General features: G+C 35.0%; 2 protein-coding genes across 2 annotated transcripts; both read right to left on the bottom strand.

Moving 5' to 3' along the window:
- Positions 1-484: 484 nt before the first annotated feature.
- On the bottom strand, positions 485-7,073 carry LOC121991554 (putative disease resistance protein RGA4). Its single transcript, XM_042545548.1, has 2 exons — positions 4,090-7,073; positions 485-515 (listed from the first exon to the last, which is right to left on the bottom strand). The coding sequence occupies exons 1-2, from the start codon at positions 7,071-7,073 to the stop codon at positions 485-487; spliced, it is 3,015 nt and encodes a 1,004-aa protein (XP_042401482.1).
- An 11,016-nt stretch (positions 7,074-18,089) lies between these two features.
- On the bottom strand, positions 18,090-23,512 carry LOC121991553 (putative disease resistance protein RGA4). Its single transcript, XM_042545547.1, has 6 exons — positions 20,665-23,512; positions 18,812-18,954; positions 18,628-18,701; positions 18,499-18,571; positions 18,354-18,409; positions 18,090-18,216 (listed from the first exon to the last, which is right to left on the bottom strand). The coding sequence occupies exons 1-6, from the start codon at positions 23,510-23,512 to the stop codon at positions 18,090-18,092; spliced, it is 3,321 nt and encodes a 1,106-aa protein (XP_042401481.1).
- Positions 23,513-27,986: the final 4,474 nt, after the last annotated feature.

The following is a 27,986-nucleotide window of genomic DNA, read 5'->3' as shown; positions in this document are numbered from 1 at the left end:
GAGTTTCCATAGTGAAAGGGTGACTGTGGTAGTGTGGATTGTTGGACTAGTCACCTCCTTGAGAAGGAGGTGGATACCAAGTAAAGACAAGGAGTTAGCATGGATCTCAAGTCTCCGCTGCACATAGTCAAGTTAATCAAAAAATAGAAGTAAGTCATTCCCCCCCCCCCCCCCCCCCCCTCCCCGGCGCCTCTCTAGCTCAATCGGTCCTAACATAATTGACCTCCTCCGTATTGGCCTAAGGACGGGGTGAGCAAATCGCCTTTTTGTCACATGACAACTAAAGTGGTGGAAGATTCCACCTTTAGCTACCATGACGACACTACTAAAGTCAACAATCAATTAGCTACCATGACACAACTAAAATCAACAATCAATTGGTCTATTAGACCAATCGATTCCAATCAAATATGTTCTCAATTAGGCTTGGCATTCAATTAGATTGATCGATCCCAAACAACGTGATTTCAACCTGACAAAATTGTCAATTGATTGGTATCATCAAATCGATTGACCTGATTGATTAAAAATTGTTCCCGTATTTGATCCAATTGTGCTAATCGAATTCACCAATCGATTGGTGTCAATTGAATCGATTGGGAAATCGATTCGGCTTAGTTCTGTTGATAATTTTAGACTTGGTAATCAATTGCCCAACCAAGACAATCGATTACACCATCACAGTTTTGACTTAAAACAAATCAAAACACGGCAATTCTTCTTGAAGACGATGGCGGGTCACCGTTGTTCTTTGTGCTCTTCGTGAAAATCATAAAAACATAAAAGAGCAAGCCTTTCCTAGGTTTCTATTACATAATTTCAACGATCAGATTCTATTAAACATTGATCTAGCATGAAATTAAAGGATTGATGAAAAACCCCAAAACTTCAAACTATGAAAAACGATGAAACAGAGCTTTGACTGTGATACCAATTGAAAGAGTTCATTATTTTCCCTAACTTCAAGATTTCTAAGAATAAATAAAGAAATTGAACAGATAAACACAATAAACCTAAGCAAGATCTAGTTTCATCATATCATGGCAATCCAAAATAAAACCTTAAACCAAAAGCGACAAGGAACCTGATTGAAGAGTCATTGTCCTTGTCCTAGCGTCGTTAGCTTAATCCTTATGGAAAAAGATGTGATGGAAAGAAGAGGAAGGTCTTCCAAGAGACTTAGGGTTGACGTCGCCACAAAACCTTCATCAATGGGGAACAAAGTGATATGCCAAGATACCCTAAACTAACCTTTGTCAATGGGGAACGAAGGGATATGTCAAGATACCCTAAATCTTTGAGGACTAACCATATATATAGGAAAATCTAATCTGTTATCAACTCATAAATGATAACGGATCGAACAAAGGGTTCTATGCATTAAATCCATATTCAATAATCTAAAACCTAATAATTTTAAGTTAGATAACTTTAATGGTTCAGTTTGTATTCACATGCATAATTTTAGTGTTTTGTTTGATTTTCTCTTCCTGTTTGGGCCATAGCCGAGCCGACCAGACACCCAAGGGATAATATCCCGGTCGGCCAATATATCCGAGCGGCCTATGTATATCCGTCCGAGCGGCCTAATTAGTCAACCCCCATTCGGGTTCTGCAGATGAGTGCTTCAACCTAGCGTTGACCGTCTTGATTTTGACGTACATGTGGCATTTGACCCATATCATTTTTAATTTTTCACTGGCCTCCAAGAAAGCTTTCTCTTTAGATGACCATATCGATTTTTCTGCTCCATTTCTGAAAGGGAATCTGCAAATTGCTGCAGACCAAATGGAAATGAAGAAATTGGATGAAGTTCATAAGAAAAATACCAGAATCAGTATTCCAAATGAAAGTTGCAAAAAATGATTACTACTCCCATCTCTTCTTTTTCTCTTAACACAGAGTTCATAGAGGACTCCGTTTCTTTCAAAACTGATTCAGACTCAACCAATCTCTGTGCCTGTAGCAATAGAACATGTCAAAGACAACCATTAGGAAAATCGGAAACAAGATAAAGTAAAGGGAAATGTTTATCTTAAGTAGGACACACCATGGCCACCATCTCCTTCAATGACTTTATCTCAGAACCTGCAGTGCCTAACTTCTCCGAAAGGGCCTCTATTTCTGAATTCAAAAATTCATTCCTTGAGAGTGCTTCTTCCTTTTCACTAAATGCACACAGCAAAGCCTCATTCAAACAAGTGATCTCAACCTCCATTTCAAAGACACGAAGCTCGAGTTTTTGCTGGTCTTCCTAAACAAACAAATGGAGCTTTATATCTATAGTAATTGCAGTCTAATCAATTGGCACAAGATCATATGAAATATGAAAAGATTAAAATATAACAGAACAAGAAACCTGACCTGAAGATTTTCCTCAATCATGTTGACAGCCTTTTGCTGGTTATAATCACTTGATTTAGAGTCATGCATCCTAGCACCAAGGGATTCACGTCTCCAAATGTCACGTATCCTAACACCCTTTTGCCAGTTTTGGAACTTCTCCTCTGAACCACTCAGAAGGCACACTTTCAAAATGCATAGGGTCTTTCTTTATTTTGGATTGTTTAAAGCCTTGTTCTTCTTATTATTCTCAGCTAAAAGTTATCATCCCAGGTCGGGTCTTAGGTGGGGTTAATTGTAGAGATAAGTAACCATAACATTAATGCATAATTATTTCTTCTTCTTATCCAAAAAAAAACTTGCAAGATGAAATTAAAGAGACAAAATCATTGTCTAGTGGACATGGAATTATACCAATTGCCTACTATGATTCTGGTGCTCTTTCAACAACTAGATTCTCTGGTTGGATTTTAGAATTTTAACAGATTATTGATGTAAAGTAGCTTTGCAAATTTTCCAAATCATGTACCTCTCTCTTAATTGGTTTCCTACTCGAGTTTCTTAGTTTTATCTTGACAAAATCGCAGATTAGTGATCATGCCCAAGTTGTCTAGAAAATGATCATGCCTTTAGTTATCTATTAACAAGGATTTAAGATGGTAAATGCTCACATGTTATTGTGGACTTGTGGTAATTTTAACTTAGCTTGTAAATGTTTATCAATGAGATTTACACAAAATAACTTGAGTATCATTTTACAAAGATTGCACAATATTGTTCTTGAGAATTCCTCTATTTGGAGTCTTTGTGTCAATTTCAGTTGAGTACTTTTATTAATTTTCATTTTCTTAGAAACACTTTAACAGAACCTTTTCTATTTTATACAAAAGTGCATCATCATATAAGAAAAACACTACAATGTATGCAAATAACAGGATCAAATCACATAACTGCCAACTCTATGTCCATATCATGTAGTTTATTTATTACAACATAACAACACCATAAAGCAACAACAAGATCTCAAATTGGCAGTAAACATTTAAGAGAGAAAAATCATAATGTATCAAGCAATAAAATGAAGTCTAGTGTGACATTATAATGAACCACATGTATAACTTAAAGTCTCAACTAAAACAAATTTACTTTCAAGATACAATATATATGATTGAGCAACAACTAAGATCTCATGCTGAGTCTAAATCCTCCGTGACTGAATATAGTGGTTAGAGAAAAGCAAAGGATGTGATGAGCACAAAAGAATTAAATGAGTTAAAAGTTCAAAAAAAAAAACATAATTGAATATTACTAAATGAAAGATAACAACAGTAAAATGTTATTGAATTATGCTTATTTAATACATCTTACCTATTATTTTTGGAGTATTCAAATCAATATGAACACATGGCAGATGTGAGATGATGGGCCAATCTTCGCCTTTCTCCCATCTTCTTTTCAATTGTGGCAACATATGTAGATTCTTCAAACCCCTAATTCCATGTATGTGGAGTGATAGAACAGTTGTGGAGTGATAGAACACGAAGAGACTTGAGATGCTTTAGCCAGTCAGGCAAGGTCGTAAGATTGGAAATTCTATGTATGTATAGTTCTTCTAACACACTGCTTGTTGGTTCTGCTGTCATCAACGACTCCAATTCATCACAACAACAAATACCTAATTGTGCGACATTGTTGCCATCAATGTAACTATGCTTCATATTTATCCCATGTGCACCCGTTATAAACAATTTTTTGAGCATGTGTAAGTGTTGCAGTTGCCCTCTTACATCGACATTCTTGTAACAAATATCTATTTGGAACTTATGTAGTAAATTCATTATTTGTACGAGTACTTCTGGCTGCACTATTATACTTGGACAACCTCTGAGACGTAGAAAGCAAAGAGAACCGAGGCATCCCACTTCTGACGGTAAGGATGCCAAATTATCACACCTGTCAATGGTCAATGTACGAATCATTTCTAAGTGCTGCATTTCATCGCCAGGAAGACATTGGAGTTGTTTGCACCCTTTGATTTCAAATGCCGTCAAAGATGTGAGGTTTCTGATGCAGCCATTAGGAAAGGATGTCATGTCGTCCATCGCCTCCACTCGAAGAACAGAAAGAGAAGTCAGTCTTCCAACGCATGAGAGTAGGCTCCCACTGCAGTATGATATGTCAAGGTATTGGATTCTAGGAAGTCTTGGCATACTTTTCAATTTAGGACATTTGACAATAAACAACGTCTTTAGTAAAGGGAACAATTCATCAGCATAATCAGACTCTGACCATTCCTCTAAATCATCCATCCTATCCAAGTAGAGTTCTTGAAGGGAAGGAAAGCCTCCGAACCCATGGAACTCAGCACCCATCTGTGTAACGGCATTCATTTTGTGCAATTCAAGCTTCTTAAGAAACTGCAGATTTCCAAATGGAGGAATGTGCTCACAACAACGGCAGTTTTTAAGGCAAACTTCAACCAAATTTGGCAACTGTGACTCTATCAACAACTCTGGAAATTGTCGGCTCCCATAATTGCATATGCTTAGCTTTTTTAAGCTACTGTTGGGACAAAGATCATCCAACATATCCTTGTCATTACTCTCTGAACAATTAAACTTTAAGCGTAGTTCATTAATATGTTTATTCTTCAAAATTTTTCTTCCACCACAAGAGTAGTTTGTAAAATTCTCTGAAAATTGAATTTTCATTTCTCCATGAAGCTTCAAATGCTCAAGTTCTATGATTGAACATGCGCCAGCTCCATCCGCAGCAGCAAAGAAAGATAAACTTTGAAGATTAATTAGTCGTGCCAACCCACACGGCATGTGCGTCAATCTTAAATGATGGCAATAAAGATATTGTAAATTGTGGAGAAGGGTAATGGAGTCGGGTAGAACTCTAATCCTATTCTTAGATAAGTTGAGGTACCTCAAATGTATCAGATTTCCTATTGACGTCGGCACCTCCTTGATTTTATTGCCAGTTAACTCTAACACCCGCAAATATTTCAGTTCTGAGAAAACAAGTTCAAGCTGATCGGCGTTTAAACTAACATAGTTCAATATAAGGGTACGCAAGTACAATGGCTTCTTGCTTAAGGCCCGAGTAACTTTTGATGTATTTGCCAAGTATATGTGCAAATGATATGTTCTGTTTCCAATATGTTTCACCGAGTCTTGTTTAGAATTACAATATACATCTGCAGATACTGATCGTGCCAGATCATGCATCAAATCATGCATCGTGCACTTGGTTACATCTTGAGATGGTACCAAGAGAAAGAATGATCTCGACACAAGATCATCAAAGACACGGTTGCCCACTGTTTCAGCATCAAAATTTCCTTCTGAACTTACGAAACCATTTGCTATCCACAATTTTATTAGTTCATCCTTTGTCATCCTATTATTTTTTGAGAATAGAGAGGCAAATGCAAAGCACTTCTTTGATCGTGGAGGGAGACTGTCATAGCTTAACTTTAGTACAGCTAACACTTTATCTTCCTTATTTCCCAGCTGCCAAATTTCACTGTTCAATACCGAGGACCAATAGGGTTCATCCCGGGTGATGCGGAGCATGCTACCAAGAGAAATGGCAGCCAAGGGAACACCACCACATTTCTTAACAATCTTTTCACCAATTTCCATCAAGTTTTGATCCACTGCTTCATCTCCAAATGCAAATTGTTGAAACAAGGACAAACAATCATCTCGGGACAATTGTTGTATTTGGTGGGTGGTATTGGACGAGCCCATAATTGAAGAGACCTGTTGGCTACGGGTTGTCACCAAAATTTTGCTTCCTCTCGCCCCACATGTTAAGGCTGGTTTCAATACATTCCACTTTGTTGCGTCTTCATTCCATACATCATCCAACACCAGCAGAAATTTCTTCCCAGATAATGCTTTTTCTATTTTCTGCCTCACTAAATCTATTTGTGAGATGTTGACTGATGCACCAGTAGCCAATTCTAAAACAGACTTCATTATCTTTGCCGGGTCAAATTCAGCCCCCACAACTGTCCACATTCTTGAACTTTCAAAATGATCTTTCACCCTCGCATCATTGAAAACAAGCTGAGCAAGTGTAGTCTTCCCTAGGCCACCCATCCCAACAATGGTGATGACCTTCAATGTACCATGACTGCTTTTATCATCATCATCATCATCATCATCATCATCATCCTTTGTTAACATGCCGACAATCATATCCTTCTCTATTTCTCTCCCTATAACATCAAAGCTATTGCGGGAGTGGGTTTCTCTGTAGGGATTGAGTGGCATGTGGCCACTGCTTTGTGGCAAATTAGGAAGAAAGGACTTTTGTCGCAAAATAGAATCCAGACTATTTGTTACAGCTTTTATCATATCACTTATCCTACTCGTAAACACAATTTGATTATTAGAAGAGAAGAAATCACGAACCGGCTCGAAAGAAGATATTGATGATCTCTGCCTCCGCAAGGCTTCGGTGTTGTAACAATCCATTACATCCTCAAGATCATAGGCCAAGTATTTGAGCTTCCTCAACCAGTCCTTCACAGCATCTTTATTTAAAGTGTGGGACTCGACATCTTCGATCACCATGTCAATAATCGTCGATAACTCCTTGATATTCTCCATCTTCTCTTCGATATCAGTCATTGCCTTGAGTTTCTCGTCGAGTTGGAAGAGAATCACCGCCTTGTCAGCTACGAAGCGAGTTGCAGCTACCAAAGCTCCTTCCATAGCTAATGGCTATGTTTGAAACTTAGAACAACAAAGATCCAGAAGCTCTTTTTCGTTGTGCCTGAAAGATTTGGAGAATGTAAATAACCACTAATTTAGACGAAGACAATTCTTTGCAGTTTTTAACAATATGCATTTTTATATACATAAAAGAATGTCGTCGATCCATACAATACAATGATGGTAAATAAAATAAAATAAAGTCTTGGATGATCGTAAAAATACAATGGACAACTTCTCTAGGTTTCGTCGCTGCTACATAATTTACTTCCCCAACTTGCATAAAAGACAAGTTTGCCTAATTTTATATGTTCTTGAAAAGATAACTTCCTGCAATCGCATTTAATATCTATTTGAGTTCTATTTTTATATTATATACTATTCATAACACACATGTAGTATGTATAATATAATACGTAAATTTTATAAAATAAATATTTACTGTAAATTAATTCAATAACATTATTCAATAATAATAAATTATTTAAAAATACTAAATTAGGGTCATTATTGTAAAGTACTGGTCTCTTTGATAATCCGAACTATTTATCACTGAGAGAATGTGATAAATAGAAATTGTAAAGTAATTGTATCAATCACTTTGTAAAAAGAAAACTAGAAATTGGGGTTCTTAAAGATTATAACATTCTAAATATGAAAACAGAGTAGAAATTAGGTTATTAATTATACCTTTAAGTTATGTAATGAGAATATTCTATATCACCCAAAAAATTGATGAGATAACCAAAGAGATATAGAAATGGATAGATGTGATTGTTCTAAAGAATCAATGAGATACATATGCATTGATGTGATTGTATCAATATGTAGAAGAGCCAAAACAAATGTATTGATGTGTTATGATATAAAAAGGATAAGAAGAAGAAAACTGTAATAAAAATTGGAAAGGGGAAGGGGAGAAGAGAACGTTGAATCGAAGAACTAATGAGGATTCAAGCGATGAGAAGAAGCGATGTAAATAGTAGAAATTATGTTATTAATTATACCTCAAGATAATCGATACAGATGGATTGATACTTTTATGATTTGAGAAGGAAAAGAAGTTGAAATTTTATATTAACTTAATTTAATTTTGAATTTTACCAAATAAATTGGTGGTTAGTTATTAAAGGTTTCATATTCTTAATTAAATTACTAGTGATCATGCACACGCGTCACGTGTGTAATATAATACATTGAAATTACGTTGAGCCTTTATAATGAAATTATATTAATTAAAACATTTTGGCATTAAAATACTAAAGTAGAGTAATTAGTAGAGTTATTAGGGTAAAATACCTGACTTTTAAAAATCTGAATTATTTGGGTCTTTGAAAATCTGAATTGTTTGGATTTTCGAGTGTCACCCATATGGCTTCCCTATGAAAAAAATTAATTTAATTTAATATTATACTTATCTTAGTAAAAAAACCTAAGAAAAGTATATTTTTTAACATTGTCGGTCTAAAATATTTATTGAAGTTTCTTTTATCATAGTGTTGTCAATTCTAAGATGTGAGACTAAAGAGAACTATATTTTTTTATATAAAACAACCAAAGAAAATTAATGATGAGAAAAATTCATAATAATATGTCGCAGTTGAGTCTTGAAATCTAGATCACTGATTGTTTCGCTTGTGGAATTACTAATAAATCTTGAAATTATTTTTAGTGTGAATAGAAAAAAGGATATTAACGTAAATTTATTTTAGGCTTCACCAAAGTTAGTTAGTAAAGAGGAGAGATTTTTAATAAAATAGTAAGATATATAGATAATATATATATATATAGAGAGAGAGAGAGAGAGAGAGATTTGATCTCATGCGCAACGCGCACAGTGCGCGACTGTGCGCGCCACGCAGCATATCAACTTCTTTTTTTTTTTTTAAATTATTTTTTTTAAGATTTTGAATTTTAAAAAATTCAAACATTTCCTAATATAAAATCTTAATACATATATATATATCTTCTAAACATGTTACAATACTCTATAACTACTTAAATTTATTCCATTTTTAATTTTTTTTAATTAAACATTATAATCTAATTGGGAAGCCTGAACCCTAGAGGTAAAATCTTAAAAAAAAAAAAATTAGCTTAAAAATTATAACCTAATTGGAAAGACTGAACCCTAGAAATAAAATCTTAAAAAATATTTTAATTATTTTTTTAATTCAAAATTTAAAAAAATTTAAAAAAAAACAAAAAAATTTTAAAATAAAAAAATCAATATTTCCTTATATAAATCCCTAATACATTAATATATCCCCTCAACACATTACAATACTCCGTAAATACTTAAATTTATTTCATTTTTTATTTTTTTTAACTAAACACTATAATCCAATTGGGAAGCGTGAATCCTAGAGGTAAAATCTTTAAAAAAAAAATTAGCTTAAAAATTATAATCCAATTAGAAAGTCTGAACACTATAAATAAAATTTTAAAAAATATATTTTAATTAATTTTTTAATTCAAAGTTTAAAAAAATACAAAGGAATCTGATATACTGCACGACGCGCACAGTCATGCACTGTGCGCGTCGCGCAGTATATCAAAATCGTGTATATATATATATATTCTATTTTAAATTGTTTTTATAAAACTTGATTTTTATTGATAATTAGCGAATTTCTAAAATTGCACTTAAAATTTTAAAAACCAAATTAAACTGAACTAAAATTCAATTAGGTCTCTATTATATTAATTAAATTCTATCATAAATGTTTTAAAAAAATATTTAATATTTTCATTATATCAATTAATACGTTATATTGATTAAAAAATCAATATAAATAAAGGAATTCGATTTAACTTAAAAATTTTATCTTTTCTATTTGTTTTCTCATAAATGACTAAATTATAGTAAAAATTTTAATTTGATTTATTATTTCTAAAAAAAATAAATCACACAAAATTAATTCTTTTCAGCATAAATTACATTACAGGAAAAATTGAATTAGCATGGGAGGCACAGTCATCGTAATCATTAAGTATATATCCGTTGTTCAAGAGTGATCTTATATTTTGTATTGGGGGTTATGCAATATTAAAGCATAAGAATAGTCAAATAAATCAAATTATTATTAATTACATTAACTAAAATTCTTTTCAATCTTCCTCCATTGCTTACCGTGTCCTCTTATTGATTCAATATATCTCTGAGTATGTGTCATGCCATGTCAAAGTTTTTTCAAGTTAATCCTTCTATTGAATATGTGCAAAGCTATATTATTAATAATATTCAAAATCTCTTGAACTCATTTTTTTTTTCCATTAACAAATGTTTTCTTTTATCTCACTCTACAAATCTATTATCTATATGATCTGGTGATAAGGTGAGGTCCGCCCTATAAAAGGTCATTGTCAGGCGGGAGGTCAGAGGCAATATGATCAAGGCCCGATTATTCGTTCGATCGGGCGAATCACCTTCCTGATCGGCACGAGGAGTAGCCGGTTCGACATCACTACAACTCGGCCAGGTACCGAGCTTCCGACGCTCAGGGAAGTCTCATCGAAGCACGCGCCGAGCGGCCGTCCCGCTCGGACTCTCACCAGGTCCTAGATCCAGCAATGCAGAGGCGCAGCTCCCTCGCTCGACAATAGGGGTCAGGACGGTCGAATAGCGGACGAGCGGCCTTCCCGCTCGACCCCAGAGACGACAGCACCAGAACAACCGGCGGTTAGCCGAGTGGCTCTTCCACTCGGCCCCAAGAAGAGTAGATATCTAATGGGAACGGATCAGCTGAGTGGCTCTCCTGCTCGGCACTCTCCCGCTCGGTCCAGTAACAGACAAAGAGAGCAGCTGGGGATATCTTCCTAGGGACTAGTGTCACTGACAGACGGCATGGTTGGTGGCAGGGTCAGACAGAGAATCGTACGGTGGAAGCTTCCACTGTCACGTCAGGGATATGCTCAGGCTGTTAAGGTATGACGTCAGACACGTTTTTCTGACATGCACTTTCCAGGTATGCTTTGAGGAGTGTGAACGCCTCAGGAAGCGTGCACGCGCATCCCGGGAGCCCTCTATAAGGACTCACAGACTTCGACGGAGGTAGGCTCACTTCTATTGTAGCTACTATTACGTTGCTGCTTTCTCGTCTTCATCTTCCTGCCGTTGGTGACTGACTTGAGCGTCGGAGAGCCATCGCGGGGGAACCTCTCCTTGGCTTGGCACTAACGACTTGTGGTTGTAGGATCAACTCGTCAAAAGTCCAGACATAATCAGCAGTAGCACCACGTCCCCAACATCCGTTAGCTCGACTCTCGGACAGGATCACTATACTTGTAATTTTCTAATATTTTTTTGGGAAAGTAAATGTATTATACACCCAAATAAAACATACAAGATACAATCATAGGATGATGGATATATAGAAAACGATTAATGAGTGATGAGTCTGAAGGTTTACTTCTCTAATGTGAAAAGTCCACATTCGAACGTAGTGATAATGGGCCCATCTCACCTAAAGTGACTCCCTTCTATTTTGGATGTTCCATACGATCCATCATAGAAGAGCCATATTCCATCATTATAAGTCACGTATGCCATAACCATCTTCATCCTTAGGAAGACATATAGTAGCCTAAGAAATTGGTGGATGTTTTATTGACTATATAAAAGAACAAGAGATGTCATAAATTTTACTAATATATAACTCCACTTGATATTGGGAGAATACATATCCAAAAACATTCAACCCCTTGGAGTACCAATCTTACCAATTCCTATCTTCCGGCATGAGAAAGAGTGTGCTTTGGCTAAGATACTACTTTCTTTGTGATTGAGTCAAGAAGTGATCCATAATTCGCAATTCGTAATTTTTCCATATATTGCTAATGGAATACCAAGATATAGAAAGGGGAATGTGCCTTATTGAAAACTAATTATTTGTAGCAACTCCTCCTTTAATTGATCACTAATCCTGACCATGTATATATTTGGTTTAAGCGAGTTTGCTCGAAGGCCCGCTTTGTCACCAAAAATCATTAAACATTCCATAATGAGGTTAAGTGTAGGGACATCCTCCCTTGCAAACAATAAGAGGTCATCAGCATATATGCTAGATGTGTGAGCTCTACTTGACACTTTGGATGATAATGAAAAATATTTTTTCCAAAAATTTCCTTCATAGAGCTTGAAAAAACTTCTAAACATAGGCCAAATATTAATGGAGATAGAAGGTCACCTCATCTTAAACCTCTCCTTCTACTAAAAAATCCATGTAATTCACCATTTACACTTACGGAGTAAGAGATGTGGTAATGCATTCTTATATCCATCCATAAAATTGTTGGGGAAAATCAAAACCAATAAGAGCAAACATAAGAAAACCCCAATCAATCATATCAAAAGCCTTGAGCAAGTTAATCTTGATCACACATCTTGGAGAAATCCTCTTGCGGCCATACTTCCTTAGTAGTTCTTGAGCCAAATATATGTTGTCACCAATGAACCAGTTTTTTATGAAGGCCACTTGAGCCGGATGCAATAATATATCCATAACCTTTGTCAATCTAGCCTCCAAAACTTTATAGATAACCTTGTAGAATACCGTACAACATGATATTGACCTAAAATCCGAAACCCTTGGAGAATGATAAGATTTGGGAATAAGGGCTATCAAGGTGTGATTCCATTGTTTAAAGAGCCAACCAATAGTGAAAAACTCCTTTATCGCCATGGTAAAATCATCCCCTACTATATCCCAAGCCGCCGTGTAGAATTTTACATTATAACCATCCAAACCGGGAGCTTTATCCACTCAAATATCAAATAAGGCTTCCTTTATCTCTCACTACAACAAATCTGCACAAAGACAACACCACAAAGATAACGATTTTAGAAAAAGCCGTTGTAAATTTAGTAAAAGACAATGATTTTTGATAAAACCATTGTCTTTGATGCAACAGTTACCCTAAAAGAATGTTGTAACAACAGTTGAGACAATAATTAAATGAACCATTATAAAAGATAATATTTTCACAATGCTTGGAATAAGGTGCATAAACTGTTATTGCTGTACTAATAAGACAATGGTTTATACCGTTATTAATGAAATTAAAATTTGTTATGTTTTTTCTACCCCAAACTCCTGCCAAAAATTTTAGCAACATGCATTTTGCGTGATATAAATAATTTTTTTTACTGAGACCGTGCTCACCCTTGTGACTTATTTTATTTTGACCACGCCCAAAATTTCCTCGTTACCTGCCTCATTGTTCCTTTGCCTCCTTGCCCCCCGTGCTAAGGCAACAAATTGACTAATAAGCAAAGGTGGGGATGGTGATGGGGGCTGACTTGATAAGCTGTTATCGCCGCCCTACTCAGACCAGGTGCTGGAGAACGTGCTTCAGTTCTTAGTCTACCGAAGGGACCAGAACACAACGTCGTTAGTTTGTCGGTCATGGTACCACACCGAGGTATAGACCCAACGTGAGCTCTTCATTGGGAATTGCTACGCTGTGTCATCGGCGCGCGTGCTACGGTGATTTTGCGGCGCCCGGGGCTCGTGCTCAAGAGGCACCCCCATTTCGTCGATTTCAACCTGGTTCCACTTGGCTGGGACGCCCGCTTCTCCCTCTGGCTCTCCGCTATGCCCTCCATCAGCCCCTAGCTTAAGCGTGTCTACCTCAAGTGGATGACTGACACCGACCTCACCCTCCTCGCCCACTCCTTCCCCTCCTTCAGCGATCTCACGCTCATATGCTGCGATGAGTTCAGTACCCCTGGTCTCGCCATCACTGCTGAGCTCTGCAGTTTATCCTCTCTGACACATTCCCTCGTTGAGCTGATTTGAAACTTTAGGATCTAACTTCGCTCATCCACCCCTAAAATTCCTCGATTTGGATCAGAATTCCTTCAATTGATTGTTCCGATCTACTTGCAGGAATCTTACAGTCTTGGATCTAATCAAGAATGATGTGAAGGATGAGGAGCTCATTGACGGGATCTCGAGGTTCCCGGAGACAAGTACCTCTTTGGAGCTCCTGTTCGAGTGCATGAATTGCTTGAATTCCAGACAGCAGCTGCATCTGAAGCTCCCTTGCAACTGTCGTCATCCATCTCAGATGTGTTGGGTCTATCTCTTCATTATGATTATATTTGTTGAATGTTGTTGGTTGTCTTTCTTTGAGTTAACATATAATTGATTGAATGCTTGTAATGGGATTTGCTCCCATGTTTAAAATTGCATGTTTTAGGTTTGAATTGCTAGATGCATATTAGGTGTTCGATGAATTTCCCCAATCACTTGTATTTTTTTTTTCATTTCTTGCAATTAGGTTAGTTTAATTCTTGCATGTCTTGTCTCTTTCAATTGTTTTAAGTTCTTGTTTTTGTTTGGATGCAATTAGATTAGATTAGTATAAGTTTCATTCATGCTCTACATTATGTTGCTTTTAATTTTCTAGCAATTGTAGTTTAAGTTAGCATAGATTCCCTTAATTTGCATTGCCTTTCATTTATTATGATTAGATTTCATACTTGCTTTGTTATTTCATCCTATCATTACATTCCTCCATGCTGCTCGCTAAGGGGAGGGAAAATTTATGTAGCTGACTACAAATAGTTGGAACTAATTTAGCTCCTTATTGTTGTTTCTGTTGTATAGGATATATGTCTTAAACGCCTATGCCACAACATGGATAAATTCTCATCAGTCAATTTATTTTTTGTGCCTATACTATGCATTATTATGTTGTTAATCATAGGAGTTATGATATTTAATTTATAAATCTTATCAACCATGGAACCATTGTCAACCAACACTGAATTAAAGAAAATACTGAACATTCATGTCTGTCTAAATGAACAATAATAACCTAATTTATCTAAATAAGAAATTGAAATTAAATTCTATTATAAAGACAGTACAATAAATATATTTTATAAATCCAAAAAGACATTAGTTCCTAAATAAAGCCTAAAAATACCAATCAACTCTACTTTAATCTTCTTTCTATTCCCCGTATAGATGTATCTTTCACCATCGAGCAGAAGTCGGTTCCTGAGATAGCCCTGCATAGTGACATTTATGTGAGTAGTAGCACCTGTATCTATCCACCAAATGTTAGTGGGTACAATAGCCAAATTGACTTATAAACTAATAAAGTTGAGAAATATACCTTTCTTTATACGTCAGTTAGCATATTTGGGACAGTCTTTCTTCATATGATATTTCTTCTTCCAAAAGAAATAAGTGGACTCATTATTCTATTTCTTTTGCTCCTTATGACCAACACCCTCAAAATCTACAGTTTACTTTTCCTTTCCTTTATTGATCCTTTTTATCTTCTTGCCCAAACCTTGAGAACCAGATGATAGGTGAGCATTTTCAGGTGTCTCACACCTCAGTCTATTCTCTTCTTGCATGCATTAAGCTATAAACTCATTTATGTCCACTTTTTCTTTTGAGTATTATAAGAAATCTTAAACGTAGTGAATCATGCAGACAGAGACATCAAAATGAAATGCACTAACATTGACTCAGATATATCGAGTTTAAGTTTTTCCAGACTTGTGATGATATTGGACATCTCCATAATGTACTCCCTAATGTTTCTTTTACTATTATACCATATAGTTATCAATTTCGAAAGAAGTGTGGTACTCTCGACCTTTTAATTTGTTATAAAATAATCTGCTAATTGGCTAAGGAAACTCCTAGCATTTTCTCCCTCAGTTATTAAGTCTTCAATTAGTGCTATAATGGAAAGTCTCATGATACTTAGACACATGTGGTTTGATCACTCCCACTTTTAAAGTTCTACCTTCTATTCTATAGTGCTAGCACTGGTAAAGGTGCGGGGCAATTATATCTTAATGCATAGTCTAAGTTCATATAGCCTAAGACTATGACAAAGTATTATTTTCATTCAACAAAATTTGAATCAGTCAGTGTGAAGATGTTATTAATGCTAGTAGTAATAGACTGCACTGAAATTAAAGGGTGAAAAATAATGTAAGCTCATGATTTAATTAAAGCCAAGAACATATAATAAACAAAAGGTTATAAAATTAAAATAAAATTTAAATGCATATGAATGGACACTTTATGAGATATTAAATACAACATTGCATTTTACTCTGTGGACTAAATATAATTTGTTAACGGCCTCTGATATAACTCAATCTTTAGTTAGCCACATAATGTGTCTTTCTTTGGGTTGACCCATTGTATGCATAACACGATACTTTATATGAGTTATAAATTGGTCCATAGCTTACAACAACCTTAATTTGTCATATAACATGTCTTCCTTTGGGCTGATATATTTTGTGCATGATCTGAATAAAATAAATTTTGTTCTATAGTTATAGAGTACCCGTAAACATATATCCGACATAAAAATAATTTTCCTTTGGGTCAATTACTTTTAGCATAGATACACGTCTATCCATATAAAATATACTAAACCTATCCAAAATGTCTTCCTTTGGGCCATATAATAATTCAATTTAGTAGTACGCGTATAAATAAAACCAAAAAACCCTAGCAATGCTAATCTAATATTCAGTCATACGATAAAACTTAATTGCTCAGAACTAGGCTTATCAATCGATTGACAATGTGTATCAATTGATTGGTATCATCCCATCGATCCCACTAGTCGATTATAGAATCTTCTGTATTCGATAACACACTGATCAATCGATTGATGATTCATGACAATTGATTAGCAATCACCAATCAATTCACCAATGCCTTGTGTGCTTGATTTCCATATTGACAATTAATTACTGAAAATTAGTAATCGATTGCCGCAAGAAATCGATCCATCTGTAGTGTAACATCTGAAATAATACACGGTGATGCAGACTTATCTAGCTATTTTCTGACAAGTTTGAAAATGCCAAAATCTTACAAAAAGCAAAATTATTATTTTGGTGCATGATCAACAGATTTCAACCTATTAATGGATTGATAAAATTACCAATGGATTGACATCACTGAATTGATTGACTTGATTGATTGAAAATTAATTCCGTATTTGATCCAGTTGTACTAATCAATTGATGAAATTCATCAATCGATTAATATCAACTGAATCGATTGGATAATTGATTCGGCTCAATTCTGCTCGCAATTTTAGACTCGGTAATCAATTGCCCGACCAAGACAATTGGTTACATCGTCGCAGTTTTGACCTAGAATAGATCAAACGTGATAATTCTTCTTGAAGACGACGACGATTTACCGTTGTTCTTCATGAAATCATGAAAGCATAGAAGAACAAGCCTTTCCTAGGTTTCTATTACATAATTTCAACGATCAAATACTATTAAACATTGATCAAGCATGAAATTAAAGGATCGACCAAAAACTCAAAAACTTCATACCATGAAAAATGATAAAGTAGAGTTTTTACTTTGATACCAATTAAAAGAGTTAATTATTTTTCCTAATCTCAAGATTTCTAAGAATAAATAAAGAAATCAAACAGAGAAACACAAGAAACCTAAGCAATTGATCTAGTTTCATCAGATCATGGCAATCCAAAATAGAAGCTTAAACCAAAAGTGACAAGGATCTAATTGAACCGTCATTGTCCTTGTTCGGTTTAATCCCTATCGAAAAAAATATAACAGAAAAAAGAAAAAGATCTTTCAAAGAACTTAAGATTGACGGTGCTACAAAACATTCATCAATGGCGAATAAAGGGTTATGTCAAGATATCTTAAACCAACCTTCGTCAATGGAAATAAAGGGATATGTCAAGATACCCTAAACTTTTGAGGACCAACCATATATATAAGGAAATCCAATCTATTATCAACTCATAGATGATAATAAATCGGATTACGTGTTCTACACATTAAATCTATTTTTAATAACCTAAAATATAATAACCTTAAGTTAGAAAACTTTAATAGATTGCTGTGTATTCAGCCCAACTTATAATTAAGCCTTATAACCAACACGAAGATCAATATCAAGTGAAAGTGACGTTAAATGGACAGCTTATAAAATATCGACATGGAAAAAAGTAAGAAAAATCTCTCATATATAATACCTATAGTAAATTTTCAGATAGTTTCTGCATCAGATTATTCTGTATTTTTAATTTTTCGCTGGCCTCCAAGAAAGCTTTCTCTTTAGATGACCATATCGATTTTTCTGCCTCCATTTCTAAAGGGTATCTGCAAATTGCTGCAGATCAAATGGAAATGAAGAAATTGGATGAAGTTCATAAGAAAAATACCAGAATCAGTGTTCCAAATGAAAGTTGCAAAAAATAATTATTATTCCCATCTCTTCTTTTTCTCTTAACACAGACTTCATAGAGGACTCCATTTCTTTCAAAACTGATTCAGACTCAACCAATCTCTCTGCCTGTAGCAATAGAACATGTGAAAGACAACCATTAGGAAAAAGGAAATAAGATAAAGTAAAGGGAAATGTTTATCTTAAGTAGGACACACCATGGCCACCATCTCCTTCAATGACTTTATCTCAGAATCAGCAGTGCCTAACTTCTCCGAAAGGGCCTCTATTCTGAATTCAAAAATTCATTCCTTGAGAGTGCTTCTTCCTTTTCACTAAATGCACACAACAAAGCCTCATTCAAACAAGTGAGCTCAACCTCCATTTCAAAGACATGAAGCTCGAGTTTTTGTTGGTCTTCCTAAACAAACAAATGGAGCTTTATATCTATAGTAATTGCAGTCTAATCAATTGGCACAAGATCATATGAAATATGAAAAGATTAAAATATAACAGAATAAGAAACCTGACCTGAAGATTTTCCTCAATCATGTTGACAGCCTTTTGCCGGTTATAATCACTTGATTTAGAGTCATGCATCCTAGCACCAAGGGAGTCACGTCTCCAAATGTCATGCATCCTAACACCCTTTTGCCAGTTTTGGATCTTCTCCTCTGAACCACTCAGAAGGCACACTTTCAAAATGCATAGGGTCTTTCTTTATTTTGGATTGTTTAAAGCCTTGTTCTTCTTATTATTCTCAGCTAAAAGTTATCATCCCAGGTCGGGTCTTAGGTGGGGTTAATTGTAGAGATAAGTAACCATAACATTAATGCATAATTATTTCTTCTTCTTATCCAAAAAAAACATGCAAGATGAAATTAAAGAGACAAAATCATTGTCTAGTGGACATGGAATTATACCAATTGCCTACTATGATTCTAGTCCTCTTTCAACAACTAGATTCTCTGGTTAGATTTTAGAATTTTAACAGATTATTGATGTAGAGTAGCTTTGCAAATTTTCCAAAACATGTACCTCTCTTTATTGGTTTCCTACTCGAGTTTCTTAGTTTTATCTTGACAAAATCGCAGATTACTGATCATGCCCAAGTTGTCTAGAAAATGATCATGCCTTTAGTTATCTATTAACAAGGATTTAAGATGGTAAATGCTCACATGTTATTGTGGACTTGTGGTAATTTTAACTTGTAAATGTTTATCAATGAGATTTACACAAAATAACTTGAGTATCATTTTACAAAGATTGCACAATATTGTTCTTGAGAATTCCTCTATTTGGAGTCTTTGTGTCAATTTCAGTTGAGTACTTTTATTAATTTTCATTTTCTTAGAAACACTTTAACAGAACCTTTTCTATTTTATACAAAAGTGCATCATCATATAAGAAAAACACTACAATGTATGCAAATAACAGGATCAAATCACATAACTGCCAACTCTATGTCAATATCATGTAGTTTATTTATTACAACATAACAACACCATAAAGCAACAACAAGATCTCAAATTGGCAGTAAACATTTAAGAGAGAAAAATCATAATGTATCAAGCAATAAAATGAAGTCTAGTGTGACATTATAATGAACCACATGTATAACTTAAAGTCTCAACTAAAACAAATTTACTTTCAAGATACAATATATATGATTGAGCAACAACTAAGATCTCATGCTGAGTCTAAATCCTCCGTGACTGAATATAGTGGTTAGAGAAAAGCAAAGGATGTGATGAGCACAAAAGAATTAAATGAGTTAAAAGTTCAAAAAAAAAAACATAATTGAATATTACTAAATGAAAGATAACAACAGTAAAATGTTATTGAATTATGCTTATTTAATACATCTTACCTATTATTTTTGGAGTATTCAAATCAATATGAACACATGGCAGATGTGAGATGATGGGCCAATCTTCGCCTTTCTCCCATCTTCTTTTCAATTGTGGCAACATATGTAGATTCTTCAAACCCCTAATTCCATGTATGTGGAGTGATAGAACAGTTGTGGAGTGATAGAACACGAAGAGACTTGAGATGCTTTAGCCAGTCAGGCAAGGTCGTAAGATTGGAAATTCTATGTATGTATAGTTCTTCTAACACACTGCTTGTTGGTTCTGCTGTCATCAACGACTCCAATTCATCACAACAACAAATACCTAATTGTGCGACATTGTTGCCATCAATGTAACTATGCTTCATATTTATCCCATGTGCACCCGTTATAAACAATTTTTTGAGCATGTGTAAGTGTTGCAGTTGCCCTCTTACATCGACATTCTTGTAACAAATATCTATTTGGAACTTATGTAGTAAATTCATTATTTGTACGAGTACTTCTGGCTGCACTATTATACTTGGACAACCTCTGAGACGTAGAAAGCAAAGAGAACCGAGGCATCCCACTTCTGACGGTAAGGATGCCAAATTATCACACCTGTCAATGGTCAATGTACGAATCATTTCTAAGTGCTGCATTTCATCGCCAGGAAGACATTGGAGTTGTTTGCACCCTTTGATTTCAAATGCCGTCAAAGATGTGAGGTTTCTGATGCAGCCATTAGGAAAGGATGTCATGTCGTCCATCGCCTCCACTCGAAGAACAGAAAGAGAAGTCAGTCTTCCAACGCATGAGAGTAGGCTCCCACTGCAGTATGATATGTCAAGGTATTGGATTCTAGGAAGTCTTGGCATACTTTTCAATTTAGGACATTTGACAATAAACAACGTCTTTAGTAAAGGGAACAATTCATCAGCATAATCAGACTCTGACCATTCCTCTAAATCATCCATCCTATCCAAGTAGAGTTCTTGAAGGGAAGGAAAGCCTCCGAACCCATGGAACTCAGCACCCATCTGTGTAACGGCATTCATTTTGTGCAATTCAAGCTTCTTAAGAAACTGCAGATTTCCAAATGGAGGAATGTGCTCACAACAACGGCAGTTTTTAAGGCAAACTTCAACCAAATTTGGCAACTGTGACTCTATCAACAACTCTGGAAATTGTCGGCTCCCATAATTGCATATGCTTAGCTTTTTTAAGCTACTGTTGGGACAAAGATCATCCAACATATCCTTGTCATTACTCTCTGAACAATTAAACTTTAAGCGTAGTTCATTAATATGTTTATTCTTCAAAATTTTTCTTCCACCACAAGAGTAGTTTGTAAAATTCTCTGAAAATTGAATTTTCATTTCTCCATGAAGCTTCAAATGCTCAAGTTCTATGATTGAACATGCGCCAGCTCCATCCGCAGCAGCAAAGAAAGATAAACTTTGAAGATTAATTAGTCGTGCCAACCCACACGGCATGTGCGTCAATCTTAAATGATGGCAATAAAGATATTGTAAATTGTGGAGAAGGGTAATGGAGTCGGGTAGAACTCTAATCCTATTCTTAGATAAGTTGAGGTACCTCAAATGTATCAGATTTCCTATTGACGTCGGCACCTCCTTGATTTTATTGCCAGTTAACTCTAACACCCGCAAATATTTCAGTTCTGAGAAAACAAGTTCAAGCTGATCGGCGTTTAAACTAACATAGTTCAATATAAGGGTACGCAAGTACAATGGCTTCTTGCTTAAGGCCCGAGTAACTTTTGATGTATTTGCCAAGTATATGTGCAAATGATATGTTCTGTTTCCAATATGTTTCACCGAGTCTTGTTTAGAATTACAATATACATCTGCAGATACTGATCGTGCCAGATCATGCATCAAATCATGCATCGTGCACTTGGTTACATCTTGAGATGGTACCAAGAGAAAGAATGATCTCGACACAAGATCATCAAAGACACGGTTGCCCACTGTTTCAGCATCAAAATTTCCTTCTGAACTTACGAAACCATTTGCTATCCACAATTTTATTAGTTCATCCTTTGTCATCCTATTATTTTTTGAGAATAGAGAGGCAAATGCAAAGCACTTCTTTGATCGTGGAGGGAGACTGTCATAGCTTAACTTTAGTACAGCTAACACTTTATCTTCCTTATTTCCCAGCTGCCAAATTTCACTGTTCAATACCGAGGACCAATAGGGTTCATCCCGGGTGATGCGGAGCATGCTACCAAGAGAAATGGCAGCCAAGGGAACACCACCACATTTCTTAACAATCTTTTCACCAATTTCCATCAAGTTTTGATCCACTGCTTCATCTCCAAATGCAAATTGTTGAAACAAGGACAAACAATCATCTCGGGACAATTGTTGTATTTGGTGGGTGGTATTGGACGAGCCCATAATTGAAGAGACCTGTTGGCTACGGGTTGTCACCAAAATTTTGCTTCCTCTCGCCCCACATGTTAAGGCTGGTTTCAATACATTCCACTTTGTTGCGTCTTCATTCCATACATCATCCAACACCAGCAGAAATTTCTTCCCAGATAATGCTTTTTCTATTTTCTGCCTCACTAAATCTATTTGTGAGATGTTGACTGATGCACCAGTAGCCAATTCTAAAACAGACTTCATTATCTTTGCCGGGTCAAATTCAGCCCCCACAACTGTCCACATTCTTGAACTTTCAAAATGATCTTTCACCCTCGCATCATTGAAAACAAGCTGAGCAAGTGTAGTCTTCCCTAGGCCACCCATCCCAACAATGGTGATGACCTTCAATGTACCATGACTGCTTTTATCATCATCATCATCATCATCATCATCATCATCCTTTGTTAACATGCCGACAATCATATCCTTCTCTATTTCTCTCCCTATAACATCAAAGCTATTGCGGGAGTGGGTTTCTCTGTAGGGATTGAGTGGCATGTGGCCACTGCTTTGTGGCAAATTAGGAAGAAAGGACTTTTGTCGCAAAATAGAATCCAGACTATTTGTTACAGCTTTTATCATATCACTTATCCTACTCGTAAACACAATTTGATTATTAGAAGAGAAGAAATCACGAACCGGCTCGAAAGAAGATATTGATGATCTCTGCCTCCGCAAGGCTTCGGTGTTGTAACAATCCATTACATCCTCAAGATCATAGGCCAAGTATTTGAGCTTCCTCAACCAGTCCTTCACAGCATCTTTATTTAAAGTGTGGGACTCGACATCTTCGATCACCATGTCAATAATCGTCGATAACTCCTTGATATTCTCCATCTTCTCTTCGATATCAGTCATTGCCTTGAGTTTCTCGTCGAGTTGGAAGAGAATCACCGCCTTGTCAGCTACGAAGCGAGTTGCAGCTACCAAAGCTCCTTCCATAGCTAATGGCTATGTTTGAAACTTAGAACAACAAAGATCCAGAAGCTCTTTTTCGTTGTGCCTGAAAGATTTGGAGAATGTAAATAACCACTAATTTAGACGAAGACAATTCTTTGCAGTTTTTAACAATATGCATTTTTATATACATAAAAGAATGTCGTCGATCCATACAATACAATGATGGTAAATAAAATAAAATAAAGTCTTGGATGATCGTAAAAATACAATGGACAACTTCTCTAGGTTTCGTCGCTGCTACATAATTTACTTCCCCAACTTGTTTAAAAGACAAGTTTGCCCAATTTTATATGTTCTGAAAAAATAACTTCATCAAATCGTATTTAATTTTTAATTAGACCCGACCCCAGGTCGGGTCCCGGACCCAACCCAAGCCTATAACTGGGTCAACGGGCCGGGTTGAACCGGAACTAGCCCAGCAAGTTGCCGGGCCAGTTCCGATTCTTTTGGTGAAAACTTGACGGACCGCCGGTTCAGTCCGCTGATTTAACATTTATTTATTTATTTGTTTTTACCGGTTTGAACCAGCGGTTCATAGTCGTTGGAAGAGGGTGGAGAGTTTTTTTGGATATTTTTTTTAACGGTTAGGATCATTTGATTGTTTTTTGATCAATGACTATGATTTAATATCTGTTACTATCAAAACTCTATAAATAGAGAGCTTATTTCATCATTTTCACACACATCTTCTCTACTCTTAATCTCAATTTCGTATTCTTTACACGCTTTCATTTCCAATTTTCAATTACAATGGAAGGAGGCCGCGGAGGTGTGTCATCTCGAGCTCGGAAGGGAAAGGAAATAATGAATCCGCAGGAGGAGGACCCCAACATTCAATCCACCGATGATGAGATCGAGCATCTTCCGAATCTGACACCCGAAACACAAGGAAGTACTGATACAATTACTTTAAGGTTCGGAAACTTCCTCCTCTAAAGTCTTCTATTTTCATTAAATATTTTAAGAAGGTCACTCTTTCGTCGAGAGAAATGCGCGCAAAATATAAGCACTGCAATGCTTCCTGCAAATTCTAAACCGATGGCGGCTATGGGTCGTTGAAACGACATGTAGAAACGAAGCACCCGACGAAATTTGGACTGAACTGTTTTCAAACACAATTATCAAGATTTTCTTCAACTAGCGGTAATACCAATTCCGGTTTATTTTTATATTCAGATAATAAATTAAGAGAATCATTAGCTAAATTTGTTTCCGTAGAACATCTTTCTTTTAGTTTTGGATCTAAATACACATTTGAAGATTTTTATAAAGAATCTCTTAATCCATGGGCTAAACGTGTTCTTAGTAGTACACTTACTCGTACAATTAAAAAAATTAGTAAAACAAGGAAAAAAGAATCTAATTGATGAATTTAGTAAATTAGATAATAAAATTTCTTTATGTTCCGATATTTAGAGTGATCATTGACAAACACATTCGTATATGGATGTGACTTGCCATTGGATAGATAACTCTTGAAACCTCCAAAAAAGATTGTTAGCTTATAGAATTTTTAATGAATCACATAATGCTCATAACATCGCATAATTATTATGTTTAATTTTAGAAGAATATGGCTTAACTCATGAAATATTTTCAATATCATTAGATAATACTAGTTCCAATACCGCTTGTATAGATGATCTAAAATTTGTTTGTCAACCTACTATTGACGGTTTATTTTTTCATATTCGTTGTGTATGCCATGTTTTAAATTTATGTGTTCAAGATGCTTTAAAAATTTTAGAAAGTTATATTAAACTAATTAGAATTGTAGTTTCTTATTTTATGGTCTCATCCATCTATAATAAAATAATGGGGTAGGTTTTGTAAAACTATTGAAATGAGACCTAAAAAATTTTCACGTGATGTACCAACATGTTAGAATTCAACATATCAATTATTACAAAATTCATCTGAATATAAATAATTATTATGTTCATTTTTGCACAAAATACTAATACTAATATATATTTATTTTCACAACAATGGAATATTTATAGTAGTATGCAACCAAACAACTTTCCGGTGTTTATTATCTCACTTCTCAATTAGTTTTAATTTTTTTTTCTAATATAGTATTAGTTATAAATGAACATATTAATAATGAATTTTTATCTCCTTACATCTTAGCTATAAAAACTAAATGGGAAAAATATTTTTATTTTATTCCTAAAATTTATTTAATTACATTTGCTTTAGATCCTAGATTTAAATTAAAAGTTTTACAAGAAATATTAACTTTATATTACGACACTTTAATTCTAATTAAAGATTCTTCTACTCCTGATTCAGTTAATATTATATGTAATATTAGAATTTATTTATATGATATTTATAATCAATATTATGTAAAATATGAAACATAAATTAATATTTCTGAAATACAACAAACTACTAGTAGTAATTTAAAACTTATAAAAACATAACTTTTATTAAAAGAATGGACAAAACGTCCATGAGGATCCTCAAGTTCCACACAGGAATTTGAGAATTATTTTACAACTTCTTTTGATTTTAATGAAGCAGATAGAGAAAATTTTGATATCTTAAAGTGGTGGTCATAGAAGGCTCAAAGCTTTCCCATCCTCTCCGTGATCGCCAAAGAAATTTTAGCTTGTCCAGTGTCAACTGTTGCTGTAGAACAGATGTTCAGTGCCGACAGTAATATATTAGATGAATGACGATCAACTTTGTCTCCCAACTCATTGGAAGCTCAAGTATATATTACTCGACGATTGGACCAGAGCGGAGAAAAGAATCCAAGGAATGCAACTTTCAGATGATGAAGTTGAAGATTTTGATACTGAAGGAACGAATATGACAGGAACGGGAAATGAAAGTGAGTGAAAATGTAAAAAAATAAAAATGTAAAACAACTACGTGAGCTTTGATTCCCTTAAGGGGATACGTAGGCAACTTAAATAAGTGTAAGCCCTTTTTTCTAATAAATTTTAATTTATAATTTTTAATTTTTAATATTTAATTTATAATTTATAATTTATAATTTTTTTAATATAATAATCTTGAACCATGGCGAACTTTGACGAACCGTGAACTGAACCGTGAATCGGCGGTTCTGAACCGTGAACCGTAACCGTAACCGTCTTGGGCAATTAAGGTTAAAGGTCGACCTACCTGGAACGGTCGAACTGACGATTCAGAACTGTTAAACCGTCGGTTCCGAACCATGATCAGGTCTATTTCTAATTGAGTTCTATTTTTATATTATATACTATTCATAGCACACATGTTAGCGTGTGTAATATAATACCTAAATTTTATAAAATAAATATTTATTGTCAATTAATTAAATAATATTATTAAAAGTAATTGTAACAATTACTTTGTAAAAAAAAAATAGAAATTAGGGTTCTTAAACATTATGATATTCTAAATCCGAAAATTATTTAATGAGAATATCTTATATCACCAAAAAAACGGATGAGATAATTAACAAGATACAGAGATAAACAAATGTAACTGTTCTGAAGAATCGATGCTATATAGATGAATTGATGTGACTATATCAATATGTAGAAGAGCTAACATAAATGGATTGATGTGTTGTGATATAAAAAGGATAAGAAGGAGAAAGTTATAGTAAAAATTAGAGAGGAAAAGGGGAAGAGAGAACAATGAACTGAAGAACCGATGAGAATTGAGGTGATGAGAAGAAGAAGCGATGTAAATAGTAAAAATTAGGTTTTTAATTATACCTCAAGATAATCGATACATATGGATTGATGTGTTTGTGATTTGAGAATAGGATAAGAAATTAAAATTACACATTAACTTAATTTAATTTTGGGTTTAACTAAATCAATTAAAAGTTTGTTATTAAAGGGTCTAGATTCTTTATTAAATATATATATATATATTTGATATGCTAAGTGACGTTTATGCGCGACCGTGAGCGAAATCCGACGTGGTCAAAATCTATTTTTTTTTAATCTCTCTCATCTGCATGTAATAACTTTTCTCTCTTTCTTTTTAAATTAAAATAATATTTTATCTTCTCTCTCCTATTATTACATGCAAAAAATTATTGTAGTAGTGATGATACAACGTTGTAACAGCTACTATGCAGTAGTTACTACAACTTGTAGCAGTTACTATGCAATAGCTGCTACAACGGTGCAGTAGCTGCTACAACGGTGCAGAAGTTGTTACTGTTGGAACCCCAAGGTTGTTTTGGTGTGATCAACAAGTTAAGTTAGGTTCTGTGTTTTTCTAACCTTGTGTCTAAGTGTGCAGGAGCTTAGGAGCACAGGTAGTCGAGCGGAAGACGCAGCTAGCGAGAAGGACGACACGCAGTGCGTCTGAGGGATGAGGCGCTGCGGAAGAGTACACCGACGGACGAGAAGGAAGTGTGCGGTGGTTCCGAGGGACGAGAAGCCGGAGCGGAAGAATGCTCGAGGAGAAAGAGACGTAGCTAGCGAGAAGGTCGACACGG

Source organism: Zingiber officinale, chromosome 6B, assembly GCF_018446385.1.
Source record: "Zingiber officinale cultivar Zhangliang chromosome 6B, Zo_v1.1, whole genome shotgun sequence".
Taxonomy (NCBI): domain Eukaryota; kingdom Viridiplantae; phylum Streptophyta; class Magnoliopsida; order Zingiberales; family Zingiberaceae; genus Zingiber; species Zingiber officinale.
The sequence above is the reverse complement of the archived record's forward strand: the minus strand, read 5'-3'. Positions and strand labels throughout refer to the sequence as shown.